The sequence below is a fragment of the Ptychodera flava genome, chromosome 7 (genome assembly GCF_041260155.1).
Source record: "Ptychodera flava strain L36383 chromosome 7, AS_Pfla_20210202, whole genome shotgun sequence".
NCBI classification, from domain to species: Eukaryota; Metazoa; Hemichordata; class Enteropneusta; family Ptychoderidae; genus Ptychodera; species Ptychodera flava.
This window is the reverse complement of record NC_091934.1, coordinates 10,972,042-10,994,291: the sequence shown is the minus strand read 5'-3', so window position 1 is coordinate 10,994,291 and position 22,250 is coordinate 10,972,042. Positions and strand designations below refer to the sequence as shown.

Here is a 22,250-nt window from a genome sequence, read left to right as displayed (position 1 = left end):
CGGTTCTCCTTTACTTCCGTATTTATCGATGTTTTGTTTCAGTGGCAGACGGACTCGGCGTAGCGGCTACACACAGGTCAACTGAGCACAATAGTACACTCCCGTTTACAACGATCATTTTCTGAGAAGGGAAACACTGCATCAACTGACCTTACATTAAAAGGTGAGTGAACATTATTCCCAACCTTCGAATGGCTTTATATTTGGAACCATGTCGCCATAGCTATCGATCACTTCACCAGTTTGACAAGCACAAGGGATGTAGATCAGTTTTTGCCGACTTTAGTTGCTGTCGCAACAATATGAGTCTGTATTAATAGTAGTTCGGGTATCGACATGCTTGTTGCCAGCCGGATGCGACCCATTGTTCCCGGTGCGGTAGACACATGCCGACTTCATAGAAATCGGCTTCTCTGTGCATTTAAGCAAAGAATGAAGGTTTTAAAGGATTTCGTGTGTGCATTTCGCTGTGAAGTTACTGCACCCCGAAGACGATTAATAATTTATAATTCTCTAGAATTCCCTCTCGATCTACGTCGACAAATTACGATACGTTACATGCACTTCAGTATTTTGAATTCTTTCACACTAAGATAATATCACAAGTTAACATGTATTTAATTTTGAAACCCTTGCCATTCTGCAGTCATTCCATTCTAAACGAAAGTTATTACGGTAATTCGTAATGCTGCATATCTGCTGCTACCATAATCTCAGCCCCTAGCTTACTAAAATTTCCGTAGTAAAAGCATAGCAATTAGTGCAAATCGACATTTTACTTTCCTTCACGGTAAATTTGTATTTATTCACCGATTCAATTGAATGGCATTGATTTTGTCACCATTCCTTTAGTACAATTATATGATGTATGACTGATTTGACAGTTATTAAACCACTCTGTTGCCATGGTAAATGCAAGGGAAATGATAATGTAGGAGTGAGTCCCAGCCATCTTCGGCAATTTATCTATCCATTTTCCCCATCGGAAAGCACTATTACCTAATTGCCTACTTGCATTCAAAACATCCCCGCTGAAGATATTGCATAATTTGGCCCTATTTCTATCATAGACGTGTCTTTTTTTCTTCCTAAATTTGAATGGTGAATCCACAAGAATCTTACGTTCAGTTTTTTTTTCCAAATCGTATCACCAGCTTTTTGGTGCATTTCCGGGAGCTTTATACAGAAATAAGGAGGGATGCACAATAGATCCCCACCAACAAAGAGAACAAAGGGGGGAGGTCTTTGAAGAAGTGGAATGTTTGTAGATACCATTTGGCTTAGTAATGTGCTAGTTACGGTTAGTCTGCTAAATTAAGACTCTTCCATGCTCTAAGTTTGCAATACAGGATACTGAAGGAAAATCCGTTAGCATCTTTCAATTAACATATGCTGTTTTTTCTTGAAATATCAAAATAATTACCATTATTTGGCTGTCATTTTGAACGAGAATTTGCCGTTTGCACAAAAAACACTCAATGTCAAATTTTTGAAAGTATTAAAAACAGTTATACTCTCTGCATGCAACAAATAGTAGTAATTTGTGGCATGAAGTTCAATAGGGATGAGTAAAATTTACATCATATCTGTCTGATGATGTGCCTAGTTGGACTTTGCAAGCATCATCTCTGTACCTAAATCCACCCACGTATCTGTTCTGTCAGGTGATTATTTATTTGAGAAGCCCAAGACTTGCATGTAAAATTCATCAGTATATCCAGTCGCCAGTACACAGTGTTCTCTTTATTCCTGAAGGAAGAGACTGAGAGTATTTGTAGCAACAGTCAAGGTGACATTAACTGACACAGGATGTTACAGTAATATTAATGAAAATCAGCGCAGTGGAAAGAAAGAGAGATTGGATTTCTTCTGGCCATGAACTAATTCATGTACATGTTAGATGTAGAATAAGCTCAGTTAAAGATACATAGAAATCAGTCACAAAAATGTGCATGATTACCTATAGTTTGCAAATTTGAATAGCTGCTGTTTCTTCAAAAAAACAGCAATTACAATGAAAATCGTTACCGACATAGTCACACTATTATTGTACCAGTATATGGCACAATAGCTTAAACCCTTTGAGCGCCAAAGTCAATTTTTGTCGCTGTTATAAAAATATACCTCAGTCAATTTTTGTCAGATTTTTGCCAAAATTTTGATAAAAAACTGTGGCCAATGAAATGTTGTGTTCATTTGGTCCAAAATAATCAAAAAATTACAGAAAAGTTCATAAAAATTGGTAAAATGTTACACTAAAATTTTGATAGGAAAAAATACAGCACTCGAAAGGTTAACATTGCTTGTTTTGAATTTTACAAGTAATGAAAGGTGAACTAAATATAAAATAAGGTTGACTAGATATATTTTTATTTCTATTCAAGGTCATTATGCATATAGGTTGCAAATACTGTTCATTTGAATGCTATTTTGCATGTACAGAGGTGCATTCTCTGTAATTGCTGTTCATTTTCAATAAGTGCTCAGTAATTTGATGCAGGGTAACAACACACACATCACTTTTTCCCCTGCAGCCAGTACATAGTTGGATGGGCTTCAGTTCCAAGATGATGACAAGAAGATTTCACCATGGTCTTTGAAATCTGAGCTGTCTGTGTTCCCCCCACAGCGTTACGCACATGCCGTACTCAATACTCACGGAACCAGGGAATGTGAGTCAATAGGGTAGCATAATTTGTGAGATGGCTTTGAAGACCAAATATATTGAGACCATATTATGCAGAAAGTAAGGACATCTAGACATTTCATGTAGTATCTTTTACCAATCCTGTGTAGAAAGTACACCCCATTTAACCCTTCATGCATGTTTACATACTCAGAATCTGCCATTGCATGCTGTCCTAATACATGTAGGTATATTGAGTAGCAAAAGGCAGAATTTGTTGATTGTTGCAGCAGCAATGACGTCAGGTACAATACCATCATTTCTTGTGTGTCTGGCCTCAGTTTATTAACCAGGCCTGTTTACAAGGCCAATTCAAATGAAAACGTTATATTTATGTACACAGCACATTATGCATTCAGGGATTTTGAAAAGTAGTTGGTAAACAGTAACAACCCAGCTTCGGCTGACCTCAATTGTCTAGCAAGCTTCTCTGTGATTGGTCCATTTTATCATAGCTTTCTTTGTTACACCAATCAGTGAGCTTCCACAACAGATGCATACATCTTCTTACAAATCAGATTATATTTTCCGAGATGTTTGAGGTCAGCCGTAAGATTATTCCATATCTCACTTTTGTCTTTGCCAAATATTACTTTAAGCAGACACCTGTTCTCCATTGATTGTAACACACTTCCAAGTCCATCTTCGTACTTAAAACACATGTACGTTATTCAAATGTACACAAAGATAACATGATGGGCTTTATTAGTTTATCAAATTTCACTTAACAAAATTCAAATTCAGCCGCACTGTAAGCTAGGCAATATTGAGTACAGTTCACCGGTAAATCAGAACTGTGTTCTAAAGAAATAGCAGTGTTGCTACTAGGAATTAATATTATATAGGGCTCAGCCCTTGGTGTGCGCCGGGGGTATTAAAGATTGGCAATGTTATTTGTATTGATTCATGATAAACTGTAATTGTTACTTCATAAACGTTTATATGACAACTATGCCCAGTTTCCCTCTGATGAAAGCAGTTCACGTACGTACACGACGTCAAACCCTGCAGCAGGGCAGGTATAGATTTTCTGTAGCGTTTAAAAATTTGGACAAAAATTGGCAATTTTTACAATTATAACAGGCTATTGCGATAAACAAGGGACGTATTATGCAATCATTATCATTGCATGGTAACCGCACTGCCCACCTTCCACTTGCAAGCTGAAAACTATAGCGTTCCGTCTAAAAACTGGCAATTTTTGAATCTAATTATTGACACAGGGGGCGCTCTTCTATAATTCAATCCCAGCATTCTTTGCGTATGCCCCCGTTCATATGCACGACAGTTTTCTCCCTTTATCTATATTAACGATATTTTGTATCAGCGACAAGGTGCATAATAACATTTACTGGCTGATAAAAGAGGTATATTTTATAAAAGGCATGTTATATAATAGTAATTTGTTTCGTATTTGTTTATTTACGAGTACTCAAAAAAAAACAACATGGCGGCGCCCATGAAAGAAGGGTACACTTCCGGTTACTCGCATAGTATATTATGAATAAGCGCATGCGTAGTCAGTAAGCCGCTGGCGCGACTATTAACGATATTTTGTATCAGCGACAAGGTGCATAATAACATTTACTGGCTAATAAAAGAGGTATATTTTATAAATGGCATGTTATATAATAGTAATTTGTTTCGTTTTTGTTTATTTACGAGTACTCAAAAAAAAAACATGGCGGCGCCCATGAAAGAAGGGTACACTTCCGGTTACTCGCATAGTATATTATGAATATGCGCATGCGTAGTCAGTAGCCGCTGGCGCGACTACTAACTCATTTTCCTGTGTCCTGAAACTAAATCGCAACCATTCTGTTGTGATGTACACAACATGTGTGAAAAGGGCTTACAATCTGTTCACCTCAAAGATTGAGAACACACCAACCATCACAGTGGTGAACTTTAACCTTTGGTCTAGATCCTTTTGACCAGGGTAGTAAAAGTGAAAGAGGATGTTTTGATAGTGTTTTGACAGTCAGTACATTTGTTTTGCAACATGACAGATCCTGAAAATTACCTGTTTGTTTGTTTTTCTGCCCTTGCATTGATCAACAATTATTGATTGACTAACATCCTGTACACAGAGGGTTCTCTCTTTACCTGCTTCCTGCCAACTCAGCTGTAGGTATCAGGTCAAAGTTGGTTACAACAAGTGCAGAAGTGTATGGGTACATCCCATACTGCCTGGTATGACATATTTTGACTGGCATGACATGTCCATATGACCAGACTGTACCAGTTTATGACCTTTACACTAACACAGACATGATAATGATGTTTACTTACTTTTCTTAATAAGATGTGCATGAGCTTAGTGATTTTAACCTTATTTAAGAGCCGGAGGATAATCATGTTACAACACTGAGAATTAATTTGTCTAAAACTTTTATAAAGCATGTTGAATTTGACTGTTTCTTGTGACATACAATGTTTCCTTTTGCTCTAAAAGTATACAGAAGAAAATACTCAGGTATACCAATACGCACCTTCTTTAAGTGATTTTCATTTCATCTGAAATCAAATTTGGTAGCTGAAAGAAGTATAAGACATGTTAAAGAGATATTTTAAAAGAAGTTATATTTCCACTGAGCCTGTCAAAGTTTTTATGTATTTTGCATTTATTGATTTATTCAAACTTACATTAATAAATATTCAAAAACTGTCGGGAGTATTTGTGGAGCAGTTTTTTAGAAAACATCTGTCAGACATTCATTCTCTTATTGTCCACTCATGTGTACCTTTGAAATGAACTAACATTTTTGACATCGCAAACTCTGGAAAGCTAATTAAAAACAGGAAGTCGCAACACATTCCATTGTTTAATGTTTTCAAGGGCAGGCAACTCTTTTCAGCACCAAAGGATATTTTTTGATGATACAGTACTAGAATCTGGTCAACTTTACTGTTCCTAACGCCCTCATCCTTTCATTGTGTCGAGCAGAAACTCATAACTTGATGATTTTTAAGGAAAATTCTGTATGATTGTCAGATACTCATTACACAGTTGTTGTGCACTTGTTACAGTCTCTATTCTTAGCTTTACAGTATGCTTGAGTATAGTAAGTCGTGTGTATAAGAACTGTGTTTCTTAAAACTCATTAAACTATGATTTTCGTATGCAAATTTTAAAAACGTCTTGTAACACTTTAACAACAAACCAGCACACACAGTCAATAGTTCTGGATGCATCTTATTTGCTTTACCCAGAATGCCAATTTTCATTTGTGCACATGTCACCACTGCCCAAGATCCTTTTCATTTTCAGTCCCTCTATTTGTCATGTACAATGTATTGAACTGACAATGGTAACATAGTGAAACATAGAATTTGACATTTGTCGGATAAATTTATAATGATATGAATTTATCAAAGAAATGAGATTACTGGTAGTCTGCCTTAGGACTAGTTTTTAGCCTTTTCTTTTGAACTCAAACCTGCAAAAGTTTTGAGTTGAGTTTGATACTAGACACACTCTTTTTAAAATGACAGGAAAAGAAGTTAAGTACATTTAGGGCGTTATGCACTTTCTCTAGTAATTTTACTTGGAAATTGGGTGAGAACTTTATACTGTAGTATCTATATAATTTATTTGGAGCCCTGAACATCTAGCGTTTAGTTCTATACGATTGTATAGATACTAGCTTGATGTAAACTGCATTTTGTCATACTGCTGTAAAGTCTTGATAAGTCATTCACAATGGCCATGTGCAACTTACCTTAAATAATTTGCATACCGTAAAACCCTATCAATTTGACCAGAAAAAATAATTACAATTTTAAATTGTCGAATAACATCAGAAATTAATAAAGCCAAAATAATTTTAGTGTTTGAATTCTTAGGGATTTCAACTTTTTTGACAGTTCTTATGTGGTATGCTTACAATCTTGGATGATTGAAACATATAAAGGTTTCCTGAAGTCCCAGCTTAGACATTCTGTGCTGTACATTGTATTGTTCTGTGTATTTTATTGAAAATAGAATGTTCAAAACAGTCTGTCATGATTGGCTCGTTGAATTATTAGAGATAAAGAAAGCCCCGATTTCCATCAGTTGTTGAATTGATAAGGATAAAATAAAATTATGTTTTGAGAAAAAAATAGGGTGGCTGAATAAATAGAGTGGTTGAATTAGTAGGGTTTTTACGGTATCAAGCCGGGCCTTTCCTACCACACAGATTAACTTGGTAATTGACAAATTTCCTGTGTTGAAGCGTCACACCCGCTTTCAGTTTCCACAAGCAGAGCTCTTCCTGTCTGGTACACATTGTTGACAGAGAAACAATTTACAGTGGACTCCTTCATGAAGTGAACTACCAGTACTTCTGTACGTATGCAATCATTCATGCAGAACTCTAGCAACACAGGAAGACAGCAACAAACTGTTCGTATTTCAGGAACCAAAGAATTACCCAAACTATTAGACGAAATATTTGAATAATGAGTATACTTTTAAAGTACTTCTAAACCATGCATGTGTCTCACATTCTGCCTTGTTGTATCTTAGTTTCATTCAGTCAACTATTCAAATGCACCTTGTGTGTAATACAAACACATATAGACAGACAGACATACAGACTGACATACATACATACACTGTACGTAGGGTACATCCGTAAGGTACATACATACCGGTACATACATACATACATACGTACATACATACATACATACAAGCAAAACAATGCCTTTACGGTATATATTGTGTGTAAACCTAGTTAGTGTTTAGTGATACATTTATTAAACAAATGAATCAATAAATTTTCATCAGGATGTGGTTTCCCAATTGAAGATAGATACATGTTGTATTAATGATATTGCTCTACAGATGACAACTAACCCTTTGTGCTATAATATTTCCTTCTAAAATTTTATTTTACAAAGGTTACAAAAATTGACTTTGGCACTCAAAGGGTTAAGAACATACATGTCGGTATCATAATATCATTATATTGTTTGTGTATAAATACCTGGTTCACAAACAATACAGTGCATAGTGCTGTTTACAAGAATATTTAGCAGTCAGAATCTTAATTTGACAAGTAGTACTGGATTATGATACAGAAAATTACCTGCAGGTGTAGTTGATAATATGTAGATGAATATGTCGGATACATTTCTTGTATAAAAGTATACTGGTGTACATTTTTGATGGATTATCTACACGTCTGGAATTTACCTCAAATTATCAACATATTGTTTCTTATGAGTCAGACATTGGGCGTAATAGCTATTGCCTGATTATATAACCTTTACTCGTAGCCTGTTTCCCAATGTGATGAATGCCTGTTACATTGAAATGTCGCATGCTATACCAGTATAGGACTCCTTGATATGGATTTTACGAACTGTTAAGCTATTAACATTGGACAGTTTTGATATGGCTTTCTGCCCAAATTTATTGCAGAAGATAAGTACATACACCATGCCGGTGGTTTCTTAGAGGAAAAGGTAACAAAGACGTATACACAGATGTAAAAGTAAGGCCATATGTTAAACCTGAAGTAGATTTCAATGATTTATTCATGGACTCGTCACAAAACAGCTGTAGTAGACCTTGGTCTATGCAAAGCAACTTACATGTAATCGAGAACACAGAATTAATTAAAACACATATGCACTTAAGATGTCCTGTTTGTTTGATACTTGTCAGTTTGCTGTGATGTTTGGAAATCATGGTGTTAATTCAACCGAATAAAGATTTAGAAATGTGAATTATGATGGTCAAACCCAAAACAGAGTTTTCACATGCTGCTGTAACAATCAACAGTTATTTCTGCATCTTAACAATCAACAGTTATTTCTGCAAAATTACCATATTTTCTGATCTTTGCACTTTTCTTTCCAGACTGCTACTAATAATTAACCCTTTCACTTCTGGGAAGTAGGACCTGTACACGTTGAATGCCTAGACACCTTCATTTGTTCATGAAATAATAGATGTGACCCAGGGGATCTTCCTACAGCTTCCAGTGTCAATGGATCAATTGCGACATAGTCTATGTGTGGGAGTGGATTTATCCCAACACATGACAATGATCCATTTAACCCTATCAGACAGCCTAATGGTCTAGGCCCATCATTTTCAATAGCAGTTTTGAACTCTGTACCTGGAAATGGGATAAAGGGGGTTAACGTTTAAATGTTTAAACGCAGTATTGCCCTGGTATTTAAATAATATATTTATTTTGCTAAATAAACTGGTAAACTTATGACTCATCACATTTTACATTCATGCCTTTAATTACACATGTAAATAGATCTCTTTCATTATAATATAATTCCATATCACATTAATTGCTTTAATTGATTGATGAATTTGCTTTCAATAATGTTAATTATCTGTACACTGTCATGGGTTTTAGAAATAGAAATACAGGACCAGCAATTTTAGGTCAGATCTAATGATCAGCTCATCGAGAACACATGAATTTCAACAGATGTTGCCTGTTTCAAATTTCCAATGCATGCAGCATGTTGCAACTTTAAGTAATCACACACATCGCTATGCCAATTATCAAAAAAATAACAATGGCCCTGAAATGAACATTAATATTATAAGAATCACTTTATTTCAGCTTAATTATGTTTACTATAGACACTGGATTTATTTATATTCTGGTTTCTTTTGGGATGTTTATGTTGTTTGCTATACATACTAGTGATGAATGGAATTGTTCATTTTAAAATGGAAAACAGTGCTGGCCTGCTTCCACTCCAAGGCACAAAAACACATTCTGTATGATTTTGACACTGAAGTTCAAGAGTATGGCATGTAAAATTGTATATAAGCCTGTTGTTTTTTTGTCTGTTCAAAGTGTAAGGCCTACGTACATGATCATTAAAGGCATGGGTCAGGCGTCAGATTACCTTGCCAGGAAACTTACTTACTAGATTACAATTTCAATGGAAAACAAAAGGCTATGACACCTTCATAATCCTCTTACAGACTAGAACAAACTCCATCCCTGGGATCGATTCCCCTACCTTTAAGCAACACATCAGTAACTAAGTAATCTTGAAATCTACCTTTTTTAATCATATTAGTATTCTATAAAACAGAACAACATAAATTCTCAAAAGAAGCAGATGTAAAAATGTTAAAAGGCTTCTCTTTCTGTATAATTACCCTGTAATTTACAGCATAAATGGCACAAACGAGTCACTGAACATAATTTAACTTCAATTGTATTTTAACTTTATCCGTATTGAACCATACTTTTACAGACAACAATCAGATATGGAATCAGTGAAATCCCTGCGGAGTAGTCCCAACACAACGTCAGCAAAACATTTGTTAGAATGCTTCACACATCGCTCCACCACCCATTGCCAGGACGCCTTTGTCTCAATGAATCGTATGCGACAGCGAGGAGTGCTGTGCGATATCACTCTGAGGGTTGGACACAGTACGATCACAGCACACAAGCTGGTATTAGCATCGTGCAGTCCATATTTCCAAGCTATGTTCACAAGTGAGTATTTGTATAGCAATGAAGTTAATGTTCCTAGCTTATTCAATTAAAAACATCTATTCGGTGTAGCTCTACTTAAAGTGCTGTGTCCCTGGTTCTTATGATACTTCATGTTTACAAAATTACTCCGACTATTTACAAGATAATCCATTGTTTTCCAGTGAAAAGTTTATCATGTGATGAGGTACAGCTGATAAACAAATTGCACCTTTAATGTGTTAATCACTTTAGACTATCAACAACTGCGGTAATTACTGAATCAAGGTCCCTCTGTCGGTGGAGGAACCCTGGCTGAATTTCAATGACACACATCTACATAGAGAGAATGGTCAGGAAGTGACGTACCCAAAAACCAACATGAAGTTAGAAAATTGAAAATACTGGTATTGTATGAAAGTATTCCATGACATGTATCGATCTGTGCTTAAAATTGACATGGTACAGCAAGAAGTGTTTTAGACAAATTGTCTTGAAATCTAAAGCATACATAAAATGCACTGCACAGTTTGTTATGTTTCACTCCATCAGTCAATATTATTTACATACAAAGCAATTACCATGTGACACAGTGTAGTGATGGAAAGTTTGTTGACCTGATTTGCACTCTGTCATGCTGATTTCATGCTGGCAGCACAGAGGTCAAAGACCTCGCCAATCAATGGCATGCAGCAGCTGGTACTAGTCGTAAACCAAGAATAGAATATATTTTGTTTTTCAAATAAACGAATTCACTAACAAGCTGAACATCTTCCCATTTCTCGCTTCTCGTGAAAATTTGATTGTTGATCTTGTTCTGTCCAGGTGATATGACGGAGTGTCGCCAGCCAGAGATCACAATGCATGATGTGGATTGTCAAGCTCTGGAACTCTTGGTACAATTTGCGTACACATCAGAAGTGACTGTTACAGAGAAAAACGTACAAGTAAGCATAGTATTGACTTTCTCAATATGTGTATTGACTCATCACGGTTTATATTGACTGGTCACTGTCCATATTGACTCATCGGTTTTGTTATCGCTAACTTGACAGTTTTCAAAGAAGAAATCTTTCTCCAAGTACTAACGATTTACACCTAAAGTTGACATATTATCAGACTGTATTTAGTTGACAGTATTCCAAGTTTGGATGAACTTGTAGATCAAACTATATTTTCCACAACATCCATATAATATGATGTCACCTACAGTATATAGCCGGGTCATCAGTAATCCGAAATGGTTGTCTATTTTGGAAGTATGAAAATTACACTTGCTTTAGTTTTGAGCTTGACATAAGAGGCACAAAATAGACATTTGACATTCAGCTTGGTGAAAAAAGAATTCATGTGAATAGACATTATAAGGTGTGTCCCCTCACATTGTGACAAGCACTTATCATTAGTGGTATTCTATTGACCTACCTTGTTCTAGTTTCGGCTCTTTTGAGTGAGGAAGTTTCATTCGTCAGTCACAATGTGCAGAAAGTGTGTATTGATGGTTATTTTGGGCTCTGACTCATGAATGTGTGTTATTGACTGCTGTGAGTACAATGTGCACAATTAATTTCTTTTTTGTACTCCGTTGGCCTCTCAATGTATACCGGTATTAAGCAGGACTTAAAACCCACTCAGTGAGATGAACAGTGAGATGAACCCATTTGTGTAGTGTGAAATACCAGGTGTGAAAAGAAAAAGAAAAATATCAAATAGTGTCTTATCAAGGAGGAAAATGTTGTCCAGAAATATCAGACTTCATCAAAATTCCCTCTTTAATATCATTGACTTTATAATCTTTATAAATTACCAGTTATGTGCCCTTTCACCACCATGGTTTGACCCAAACCCATTTGTATCACGGATGATTTTGGACTTGTTTATTGGAAATTGGGGGGAACAGGTTAAAATGATTTATGATATTTATATGTTGTCTTTTTCCCAGACCTTGTTGCCTGCCGCTAGTCTATTACAGTTACACACGGTAAGAGATGCGTGTTGTAACTTTTTAATGGGTCAGCTAGACCCCACCAATTGCCTTGGTATACGTCGATTTGCCGACACCCATGGTTGCTACGAGCTGCAACAGATTTCCCACAAGTTTGCACTGCTGAATTTTGCAGAAGTAGCATCGTCCGAGGAGTATTTTCAACTTCCCAAACAAGAGGTAATTTAATAATTTACCACGTATCCATAAGTGTATTTTTTGTCATCTTGATTTCACTTCCTCATTTTTGTCCTCAGTTTATTGAACCCTTTAATGGATTTCCCTGCTGCACATCCCCTACCATCCTGCCATGCAGTGTGTGAAACTCACACAAAATCTCTACTGGCCAACTGGGCCAGCAACTTTAGAAAATCACTGGCCCTAAAGAAAATCAACTGGTCCGATCCTCAGGTCAAATCCAAATATACCCCGGTTGTGCAGATTTTTTACCCGCGCTCAGTATAGGGGCCTAGAAAATTTGATCGAAAAAATAAAAAGACACCACTTCAACATCCTAACATCAAACTGATTTTGTGCCTTTTAATTCTTTTAAAACAGCCTTTAACAACAAGTATTTCTAACATTGAGAAAACGAGCATGAGCGTGGGCTTGAAATATGTGCCAACACGAAAAAGCTAAGCGTCCAGAACTCCAATCAGGGATGAGTACAAACACCGGATCACACACAAATGGAGTCATTACAACAGTTGACTATTTCAAAAACGATTCTGGCTTCTCCTCTTTGAGGGAAGATGACTATCATCAAATCCAAGGAAGGGAATACAAAAAAACTAGGGCAATTGATGAAGAGAAAAAATACTGAAGTGTTGAAACCCACGTGAAAAGACGAATCACAAAAATGTACTCTTTACAGGTGACCAAGGCAATGACCATCAAGGTTAAATTACAATCAAGGCGCGATTTTGCACAAATTTTTAAATATCGGACATTTACTTTCTAGTATCAAAGTCTGACGTCCAAAATATTTCTGTCATACATAACATCTATATACGGGTCTAATATCGATACTAGACGATACAAGAATGACTTGCCTCTATTATCGATACCATACAATGACTTGCCTTGTGTCTCTTGCACGTCTGTGGTGGCGGGGTTAAAAACGTAAAGGCCAAACCAGCCCGTAAAAGACAGAAATTCTGTCCGAAAACACCACGGCTATGGACCCACAGCTAGTGACTCTAATGTCGATACTAGTCAACTCTAGACTTTTAAATCGCGGGTAAATATCCAATGTATATCGGAGATTTTACCACCTCACAGATCTTGACAAGCCCGACTTCCTCAATCCGACCCTAACTTCGATACTTGTCAAATCGCAGTTTATATTTGATGTATATCGGGAATTTCACTTGCACCTTGAAGATCTGGCCCGGCGGTCTGGCCAAGCGCACCTGATTTCCGTGGTCCAACTCTACTAGACTTGTCTAAAACTGCGGGTAAATATCCTATATTGGAGATTTCACCACCTCACATATCTGACAAAACAATTGTAAGTTCGATACCGTGTTGTCTAGTAGCTGTAAATATCCGATATCATATAAAAGTGCAAGGTCGCGGTGCAGTGTCTTCGAAACCCAGTTACCTCGACACGGTCGATACGCTGAACAATGTCTCTTTTATGACCACAACGAGATCTCGCACCACACACGCTTAACAAATGGGGAGCATATTGAATAGCGCCACTACTCTCGCGGGAAAACATAGGGTAAGGTCTTTCGCCAAGATGCAGAACCGATCAGTCTGTTGAGTTTTTAATTTTTGCAAATCTCTTGAAAGAATAAATTTCGTTTCTTTGAATAATTCTGTCAGGTATTTAGCTTAGCAAAACATTTGGGTAATTTTTTTTCCACATAGTGAAAGTTACTGGCCTGCGTCTTTAGGAACGCAGGACATCTTTCAAGAGTTACTGGTCCGGTATGAAAATAGCTGGTCTCGGGCCATCGGGTTAGCGTGAATTTCGCACGCTGCAGTTTTTGTGCAAACCTCATTTTTTTAACCTACATTCCATGTCTTATGTGCAAGAATGTAAAGTATTTGTACTCAGCTTGGCAGTTTGAGCCCCTCCCTTCGGAAAGTTCAGAAGGGAGGGCTCAAACTGATAATTATCTGATCACATTGTCTACCAGTACTAGTTTTAAATGACTGCATCAACCAGTCTTTTTACACAAAGCTTTTATAGTCTTATTACAGCATATGCAAACTACACAAGTTCAGAATACTGTACATCAGCCACTAACAACCTTACTCTATGCGGACATCACTTTGAAAATTTCTGAATAATGTAATTTTATTCTTAACCCATTTATTGGCCATGGTTTGACCCAAACTCACTGTTATCAATGGTGAGTGTGGATCTGTTCACAGGGAATAAGTGTGAATTTGTTACGTTGATTTATTGATTTTTTTATCTCTGTTTGGTTCCCAGGTAGTAGATCTGGTTGGAAGTGACCAACTAAATGTTGCTGTTGAGGAAGTTGTATTTCGAGCTGTCATTGCGTGGATCTCATACGATGTCACCTCTAGGGGGCGATATACATCTCAGGTCAGTGTTCAAGTAAGAGATCAAGTTCGAAAGATTTTCAGCTCACACTGAGAACTCAAGTGTCAAATCTCTCCTACCATCTCCAGCAAATACTTTCCATTTCCAAACATTTACATTAGCAAAGGCAAACCTGCCAAGTCCAGAGTAACGGACTCACTGTCAGAGGATGATGAGTTTGAGACTCAAACACGGTGTTGTGCCCTTGAGCAAGGCTCTTTACTCCTCATTGCTCCCCTTGGCAGTGGGTACTGGGTACGTCATCCTGCAATTGGGCATTTGCCTGTTGGATGATTGATGGAATAAAAAACAAAAACTGTGGTTGTCGTTTTCAGGTTATTTACAGTTAAATAATTATCATTTTTCGATACAAACAAGAATTGATGAACACAGGATGCAAATATGTTTGTAAAAGAAGACATTTGTTTTTTACAGCTTCTAAAATTTGTGAGACTACCACTTCTGTCCAAAGAGTTTCTAATGGATCAGGTTGAAAGTAACAACATTGTACGGAATTGTCCCGAGTGTAAAGACTTTCTGATAGAAGCAATGAAGTACCTCCTCTGTCCTGAACAGCGTGCAATATTACAATCTCCAAGGACTAGGGAAAGACGGCCTGAAGGACTCTCACCCATGCTTTTCTCAGTTGGTCAGTATTACAGTGTGTTGTCAGTGACATTGTGTGTGAGATTGAATGAAAGAGAGATTGGACTTCTTTGTGTATGATTTGTAGATACCCTTGATGATTGTACCACCTATACAGGCAATGATGGTTTGTCCCCATGGGTCCATAGAATAATAATTACAAACCACTTGGGAAAGCTTTATGCACCAGTGCAGATTTCCTTTTGTACGATTGAGTTAATGTTATTCAGTATCCGCTGCCTAATTTTGTAATTATACTGGAATTGGAGAGAATTACAATGGAGAGAGTATTGTACAATATAATGCTTTAAAATGAAAACATGAAATACGGACTAGCATGGATCAAAACTGTACCAGACTTAACAGTAAGGTCAAGAAACAATTGTTCAGTATCGCAAGGAACAGAGTCGTTGAGATGTATAATCATCCATGGTACATGGTATTTTACTGAGTAGATGTGGTCAATAATTGATTACCTGGTAGTGACATTTCACTAATACTGAGTATATGATTTGCATTATACAAATGTATTGAAAAAGGCACCTCCACAAAAGTTGATATGTCATTCTGAATAATCTCTTTTACCTTCTCAGGAGGTGGTAGTTTATTTGCAATACACAGTGAATGTGAATGCTTTGATGCCAAGAAGGACAAATGGACACCGGTAGCATCAATGACAACACGGCGAGCGAGACTTGGAGTCGGTGTCATTGCTGGACTCATCTATGCTGTTGGAGGGTAGGATTTTTATCACCCTTTCACCAACATGGTTTGGCCCAAACGTATTGTTATCAATGGTGATTATGGAGCTCTTTACAGGCAGTGGGGATGGATAGATTAAGATGTATTAAAATAACACTGCCAGTATTTACCATAATATGTTTACATAGGGTGCAACCTGCAAACGCTTTGTTCCCATAGTGTACAGGGAGAGAATCTTTTTCAAAGTTTTGCAGAAGCAGGTAACACAAGACGAAATCATTCATGTTTAGTTAAACAGTGGCCATTACAGCCTTATTTTGTGACAGAAATGGCATCAATTCTTTGTATTCATAAAACTGGTATGATCTTGATGGACATATTTTTATGAGACGTCAAAAACAGTGATTTTTACTGGCTTGACCCAGAGAAAGTAGAACCCCCTCTACTGTCAATGCTTGACCTGATAATAAATGTCACAATAACCTTCAGAGTATCATGATCCTTATGCAGATACTTGATCTGAAACATGAGAAGATACGGTATACCATACCTAAGTGAAACCAGTGATGTCAAATTTGTCGAGATACAAGAAGCATAACTATTGGTATTAGTGATAAGCAGATTCACATTGACTTTCTTTGACCATTCTAGCTATGATGGCTCCAATGACTTGTCATCTGTTGAAGCATTCTCATCATACAACAACACATGGAACCAAGTGGAACCACTCGGAACACGTCGGAGCTGTGTGGGTGTCGGTGTCCTCAATGGGCTGCTGTACGCCATTGGGGGATATGACGGTGCATCGTGTTTGAACAGCTGTGAGAGATATGATCCTCTTACAAACACGTGGACATCCATCGCACCCATGGCAATCAGAAGGCGATATGTCAGAGTTGGAGTAGCAGGTCAGTTCTTTGTCTCAATCCCTTGTTTTGATTTGATTTGATGTGAGTTGGTACAATATGTCAAAATACAGAAAAACGTTCACGAAAACCTGACAAAAATCACTGAGCTTGTACACAGAGGAGAATTAAGAGTTTGATTCCACTGTTGTCGTATGAAAAGCAATCACAAATACAGAAACATTATATTAAACTTTATTCACACACATCAAAAGATTATAAAAGGGGAAATTATCATTAACTGTGTGTCCATCACATCATAAAAGTAAGGTTTAAAGCTCCTTTTGAAGAGGGAATTACAGTAGAAGTAATTACCTGAATATAATTCAGAACAGAGTTTCAGTCAAGTTCAAGATGTTGGCATGTGTCTCAACACTTCTCTGCATGAATTCTTGTTGCCATATTAGCAGCCTTGTTTTGTGCATTAAAGATATTATGGGAACACCTCTCTCTATTCCCTGGTGTCCATGTAGTACATAAAGCAGACATATGTAAAATATATGGCAACATTGTTTGGGAGCACTGAAATTGCAAAACTTGATTTTGTACCTGTTCTGAAGATCAGGTTGCCTCAAGTAACTTTGGATATGGCTTGTATCAATAACCGTGTGCAAAATGATAATGATAGATCTTTCAACTGAAATATTTCAGATGGATGTCTGTATGCTGTTGGAGGATACGATGGATCAACTCACCTGTCAACAGTTGAAAGGTATGACCCTACAGCAAACACATGGACCAGTGTTGCAGGAATGTTGAGTCGACGGAGTAGTGCCGGAGTAGCTGTCATCGATGGCATGTTGTATGTTGCCGGGGGAAATGATGGCTCGTCTTGTCTCAGCAGCATGGAGAGGTACAACTCAAAGCTGAATCAGTGGGAACCGCTGCCCTCTATGAACGTCAGGAGGTAAGGATGGTAGCCATCTTGGAAGTTTACATCAGTTCCTACTGTATGTGTTTTTTGTGTGGAGAGTTTTACAACCTTAATAGTTTGTTGAAGTTTCTTTGATAACTTTTGGAAGTCAACAAAAAAAATCTATACTTAATAGGAGAAACAACAGTGTGGTGTATTTCTTGCTACTTACTGGTACATTGTACAAAACCAACCTGTGAGCCCATCAAAATGTATTGCTCAATGTTTTGAAGACTGGCTGAAAACCTCGTTAATATGTCTGTCATGTCTACACCAGTGTAAATACACATGATATACACAATTTTTATGTGTCAAGGACCTCTTTTGTGCATGAATTTCAGGCATTAGTAAGATATGTTGTAGTTGAAGTTGTACATCATATTTTCTTTACATGATAACCTTCCATTGTGCCACATAGATATCCAACTTAAACACAGATAACAGTATGATTGGCCCTCACCATGGTGACCAACAGGTTGAAAAAGACCGCTGTTAGTAACTGTCTGACAGTCTGTTCTTCATGATTTACTCTGCTGATACTTTCTTCATTTCGATTCACAACAGAAATAGTGAAAGGTGATGTTTCTCTGAATAAAATCTGATTATCTTTCAGTTCCGTATGAAAGGGTAACTGTAGTATGATCAAATATTCCAGTGATACATCTGGCTTTTTTGTCCTTTTGTAGGAGCACACATGATGTCATCGTGATGGAGGGATATTTGTACGCTATTGGTGGAAATGATGGCAGCAGTAGTCTGAACAGTGTGGAGAAATTTGATCCAAACACCAATAAATGGACGATGGTTTCCGCCATGTTGACCAGACGAAGCAGTGTGGCTGTAGCTGTGGCTGATGTACTTTCAATGCCTGTACTTACAGCGACAAGTGTATGACATCATCAATGTGTGTGCACATTACACAGGACTTAATGTGATGTCAGCAAATAATGTAGTCAAGGTCAATCTTTTTGATGTCAGGGAATGAGAAAGTGTCATCAAAGGTGTATTCTGATGGCACCTGTTTGATGTAATCACTTTGATATTCTGATGCCTACAAAGTATGCACTCGTGCAGTGGTATTCTGATGTCATCAAAATGTGTGTTCACCCAGTGGTATTCTGATGTCATCACAATGTGTGTTCACTCTAGGTATTCTGATGATACAAGCATTTTCGTACACTCAGTGATATTCTGATGTTCATTCAAATGTGTGCGCACTCTGTGGTAATGCCTCCCTAAAGGGTAAGGTCTTTATTGCCAAAAAGATATTTTCAATAAGATGGCTTCTACGACTGAACACCATCCTCATTTAAGGGATGTGTGTTTTTGGTTGACTGGGACATAAAGCCATTTAGAGTAGTGTTATATTGGCAATAGATATCACTGCTATTGTCTTACAATGTCAGAAGTGCATAAAGTGATGATGTCATCAGGAGTTGGGCTCTTAAGTGGTGATGCAGAGTTTAAGATGTCACCGCTGCTCTCCTGAACTCTGAGGCTGTGTCAGTTAAAATTTCCAGGTGTAAACAGAGACTGTAATGTCTGTAAACTTACAGGGTAAACGACAGCTTGAACTTTCTATTTTGCAGAATTTGATGAGGATTGTAAGCAGAACAATTCAACTGCAGTTAATCTGGAGATGTCATTATTATCATGTTTGTAGGATTACAAAATAAACTCTCTCTTCAGATGATGTGATATCATTAGAAGTGATCATAAATCTTTTAGAACATTTCAAGGAATGGCATCAGATTTTACAGTTTTTCGTACACTTACTGTTGTCCAGTCCTTGCCGTCAGTGAGTATCTTGACCATCAAAGTGGTGGTGATCTTGAAGCTCATACATGTGCACAATATAGCTTGTATTTCCGTGATGTCATCAGAAAATGGAGTCTCTGTCAGTGATGTCATATGGCCATGACAGGTCAGATATATATGTACAATTGGAAAATTGATATGATGGTACTGAATAGTGAATGTTGTTACAAGATGAATATCACTAAAATTAATATATTCGTACATATCTCTTTAATATGTATTCACATACATGAATTTACAAATGATTATCTCTATAGACATTTTGGGACTTTTGTCAATTTTTGAGAAAAATCACACTTCAGCAAAAAAGTACATTGTGTGATTGCTTGAATTATGAGAATCATGTCTCCGGTTGTATGGTGTATTGAATAGCTTCCTTGTATGACAAGTGTGGTATAGGAAAACTGAATGTGTGCTGTTTCAGAGAGAAATTCTTGCAGCTGAAACTGAACATATCTTTGAATTATTTCTGATACTTTGATTGGTATTTGTCATGTGGTGCTGGGTGAGGGTATCGAGGCAAGTATCTATCCACAGGGTTTTTCAAGCGAACCTGGGCAGCTGTGTGACGAGCAGTACAATAGGCGCAACTTTGGCCATGTGAGAGCAGCCATCTTGGATTTCAGACCAAAACAACAAATCAAAGCAAGATAGCCAGTAGTCATTACTTCTTGAAATTCACCGTTCTCAACAAAATCTTTTATAATACACTGATGTTGTAATTTTGCACAATGTTGTGTTTTTGGTGTTTATTTGGCAGAATGTTATATTCACCAGTACACATACGCTGTGGTTAATTTGTCCAACCTGCACCTTCAGACAGTTTATTCTGATATGCCAGTCTGTTCAGTTTTTCTTTCCCACAGAGAATTATCAACATGGGTAAATTTTATGTGAAAACGGGGTCCAATTTATAGAGGTTATTGATAAGCCATGGTTTAACCCATGCATTGACTTTTCAAAACATATCAAGGCAGTAAAAGAAAATGCCACTCATAAAATGGTGCAATTTTTTTTAAAACGAAAAAATCCCTCCTAACTGCCGTTTCAGTGATGTACAGACAGTGTGTACACCAAGTGTGAACATTTTCCCAACCCTTCAGGTAATATTTTGCTACTTTTCAAGAAATAAATCAGAAATAAAGAGTGATTATACCTCTTTTTGTATGTAATTGTTCTCATTGCATTTATTCCTTATTTAAAAAAATATTTTTAGACATTTGAAAAAGTGTGAGAATTTCAAAGGAGAAAAAATATATGGATATGTGTATTCAGGTTGTATTGACAGCAATATCCGAGTTTTTGGAATTACAATGTAAAGCTTTAGAACTCTTTTAAAGACTGATTAAAATGAAAAATATAAATTATGTCTTTGCGTGGGAAGTAAGATGGCATGTATAATATTCATCAGTTGAGACGTGTCATTCACCTTTCGAAGAAAATGAGTTCATTCCATGTTATGTGTGCATTGATCCGTTTATTTCCTTAGGAGAACCTTGGGACCTGATTCTAGTGTCATTAAATCAGGTCCTTTTGACTATTTATTCTTGCACCTTCATTGTTGAGTCTTTTAATGTGTGTTCATTGTCTTCAGTTCTGTCTCGAACTACCGGTATGTAACGACCTTTATTTTACACAGACACTGGACCATCATGTCCATAACTACCTTGAATACGTGTGCTACAATTATCCATATTTTCATGCATTTAATTGTTTTTTGGCACCTTTTTAGTAGACCCTTGCCGACATTGTGTGTCGTACAGGATTTTAATGGTCATAGAATTCTTTTCATGTGATTTTTTTGTTTCAACATGAGATAGTGGCACAGATTGAGTCAATGTACCAGAACACAAGGATCAAAAAAAAAATTTTTTTTAATTATATCAGCACTATGATTATTTCTGTAACAGATTATTTGTATCAGTAACTGCCTGAACAAGATTATTTATTTGAAATATATATCAAGTTTCAGCTTTTATTTCAACGAATTTTGAACCAAATTATCATAATTATTAGAACTTTTCCCTGCTCAAGAATTAGCTACCTTGATCAATTTCTTGTGAAATTTTGTACCTTCTGCATCTATTTTATGTATATGTAAGTTATTGTGTGTTTTGTTCATGGATTTGATCAAGAATAAAGCAATATTTCACATTGATCATGGTTATCATGTCTTGGTTATTCCAATATCAGTGGTACATGTATACATTCATTACCTAAGCGAAGTGTTTGCATCTTTTCAAAGAGGTTGTTTGGATGTAGTGAAATCATAGGCAATGGAAAGGAAAAGATAATGTGCACCAGCTTCAGCTGGCAGATGATTGGTTTGTGACTGGCTACAGCCAGTAGATGATTGGTTTGTGACTGGCTACAGCTGGCAGATGATTGGTTTGTGACTGGCTACAGCTGGCAGATGATTGGTTTGTGACTGGCTACAGCTGGCAGATGATTGGTTTGTGACTGGCAACCTGCCACACATTGAGACATTGTGAATGGGGTAGTGTATCGCTGTGTTGCCACAATATGCTGTAGCTACTGTCACACAAAGGCTTACTGTACCATTGTCACAAGAGTTCATACATC

General features: G+C 37.0%; 1 protein-coding gene across 2 annotated transcripts; it reads left to right on the top strand.

Annotated features, from left to right (window-relative positions):
- Window positions 1-12: 12 nt before the first annotated feature.
- On the top strand, window positions 13-21,825 carry LOC139136774 (kelch-like protein 17). 2 transcript variants are annotated; one of them, XM_070704601.1, is made up of 11 exons: window positions 13-163; window positions 2,535-2,746; window positions 9,917-10,164; window positions 10,966-11,087; window positions 12,083-12,304; window positions 14,571-14,687; window positions 15,120-15,333; window positions 15,923-16,067; window positions 16,683-16,939; window positions 17,588-17,843; window positions 18,536-21,825. In XM_070704601.1, the coding sequence occupies exons 2-11, from the start codon at window positions 2,703-2,705 to the stop codon at window positions 18,741-18,743; spliced, it is 1,833 nt and encodes a 610-aa protein (XP_070560702.1). In that variant the 5' UTR covers window positions 13-163; window positions 2,535-2,702; the 3' UTR covers window positions 18,744-21,825. The 2 variants fall into 2 exon arrangements, with proteins under 2 accessions (XP_070560702.1, XP_070560703.1); XM_070704602.1 differs by having other exon boundaries at window positions 22-163; window positions 2,535-2,672.
- The last annotated feature ends 425 nt before the right edge of the window (window positions 21,826-22,250 follow it).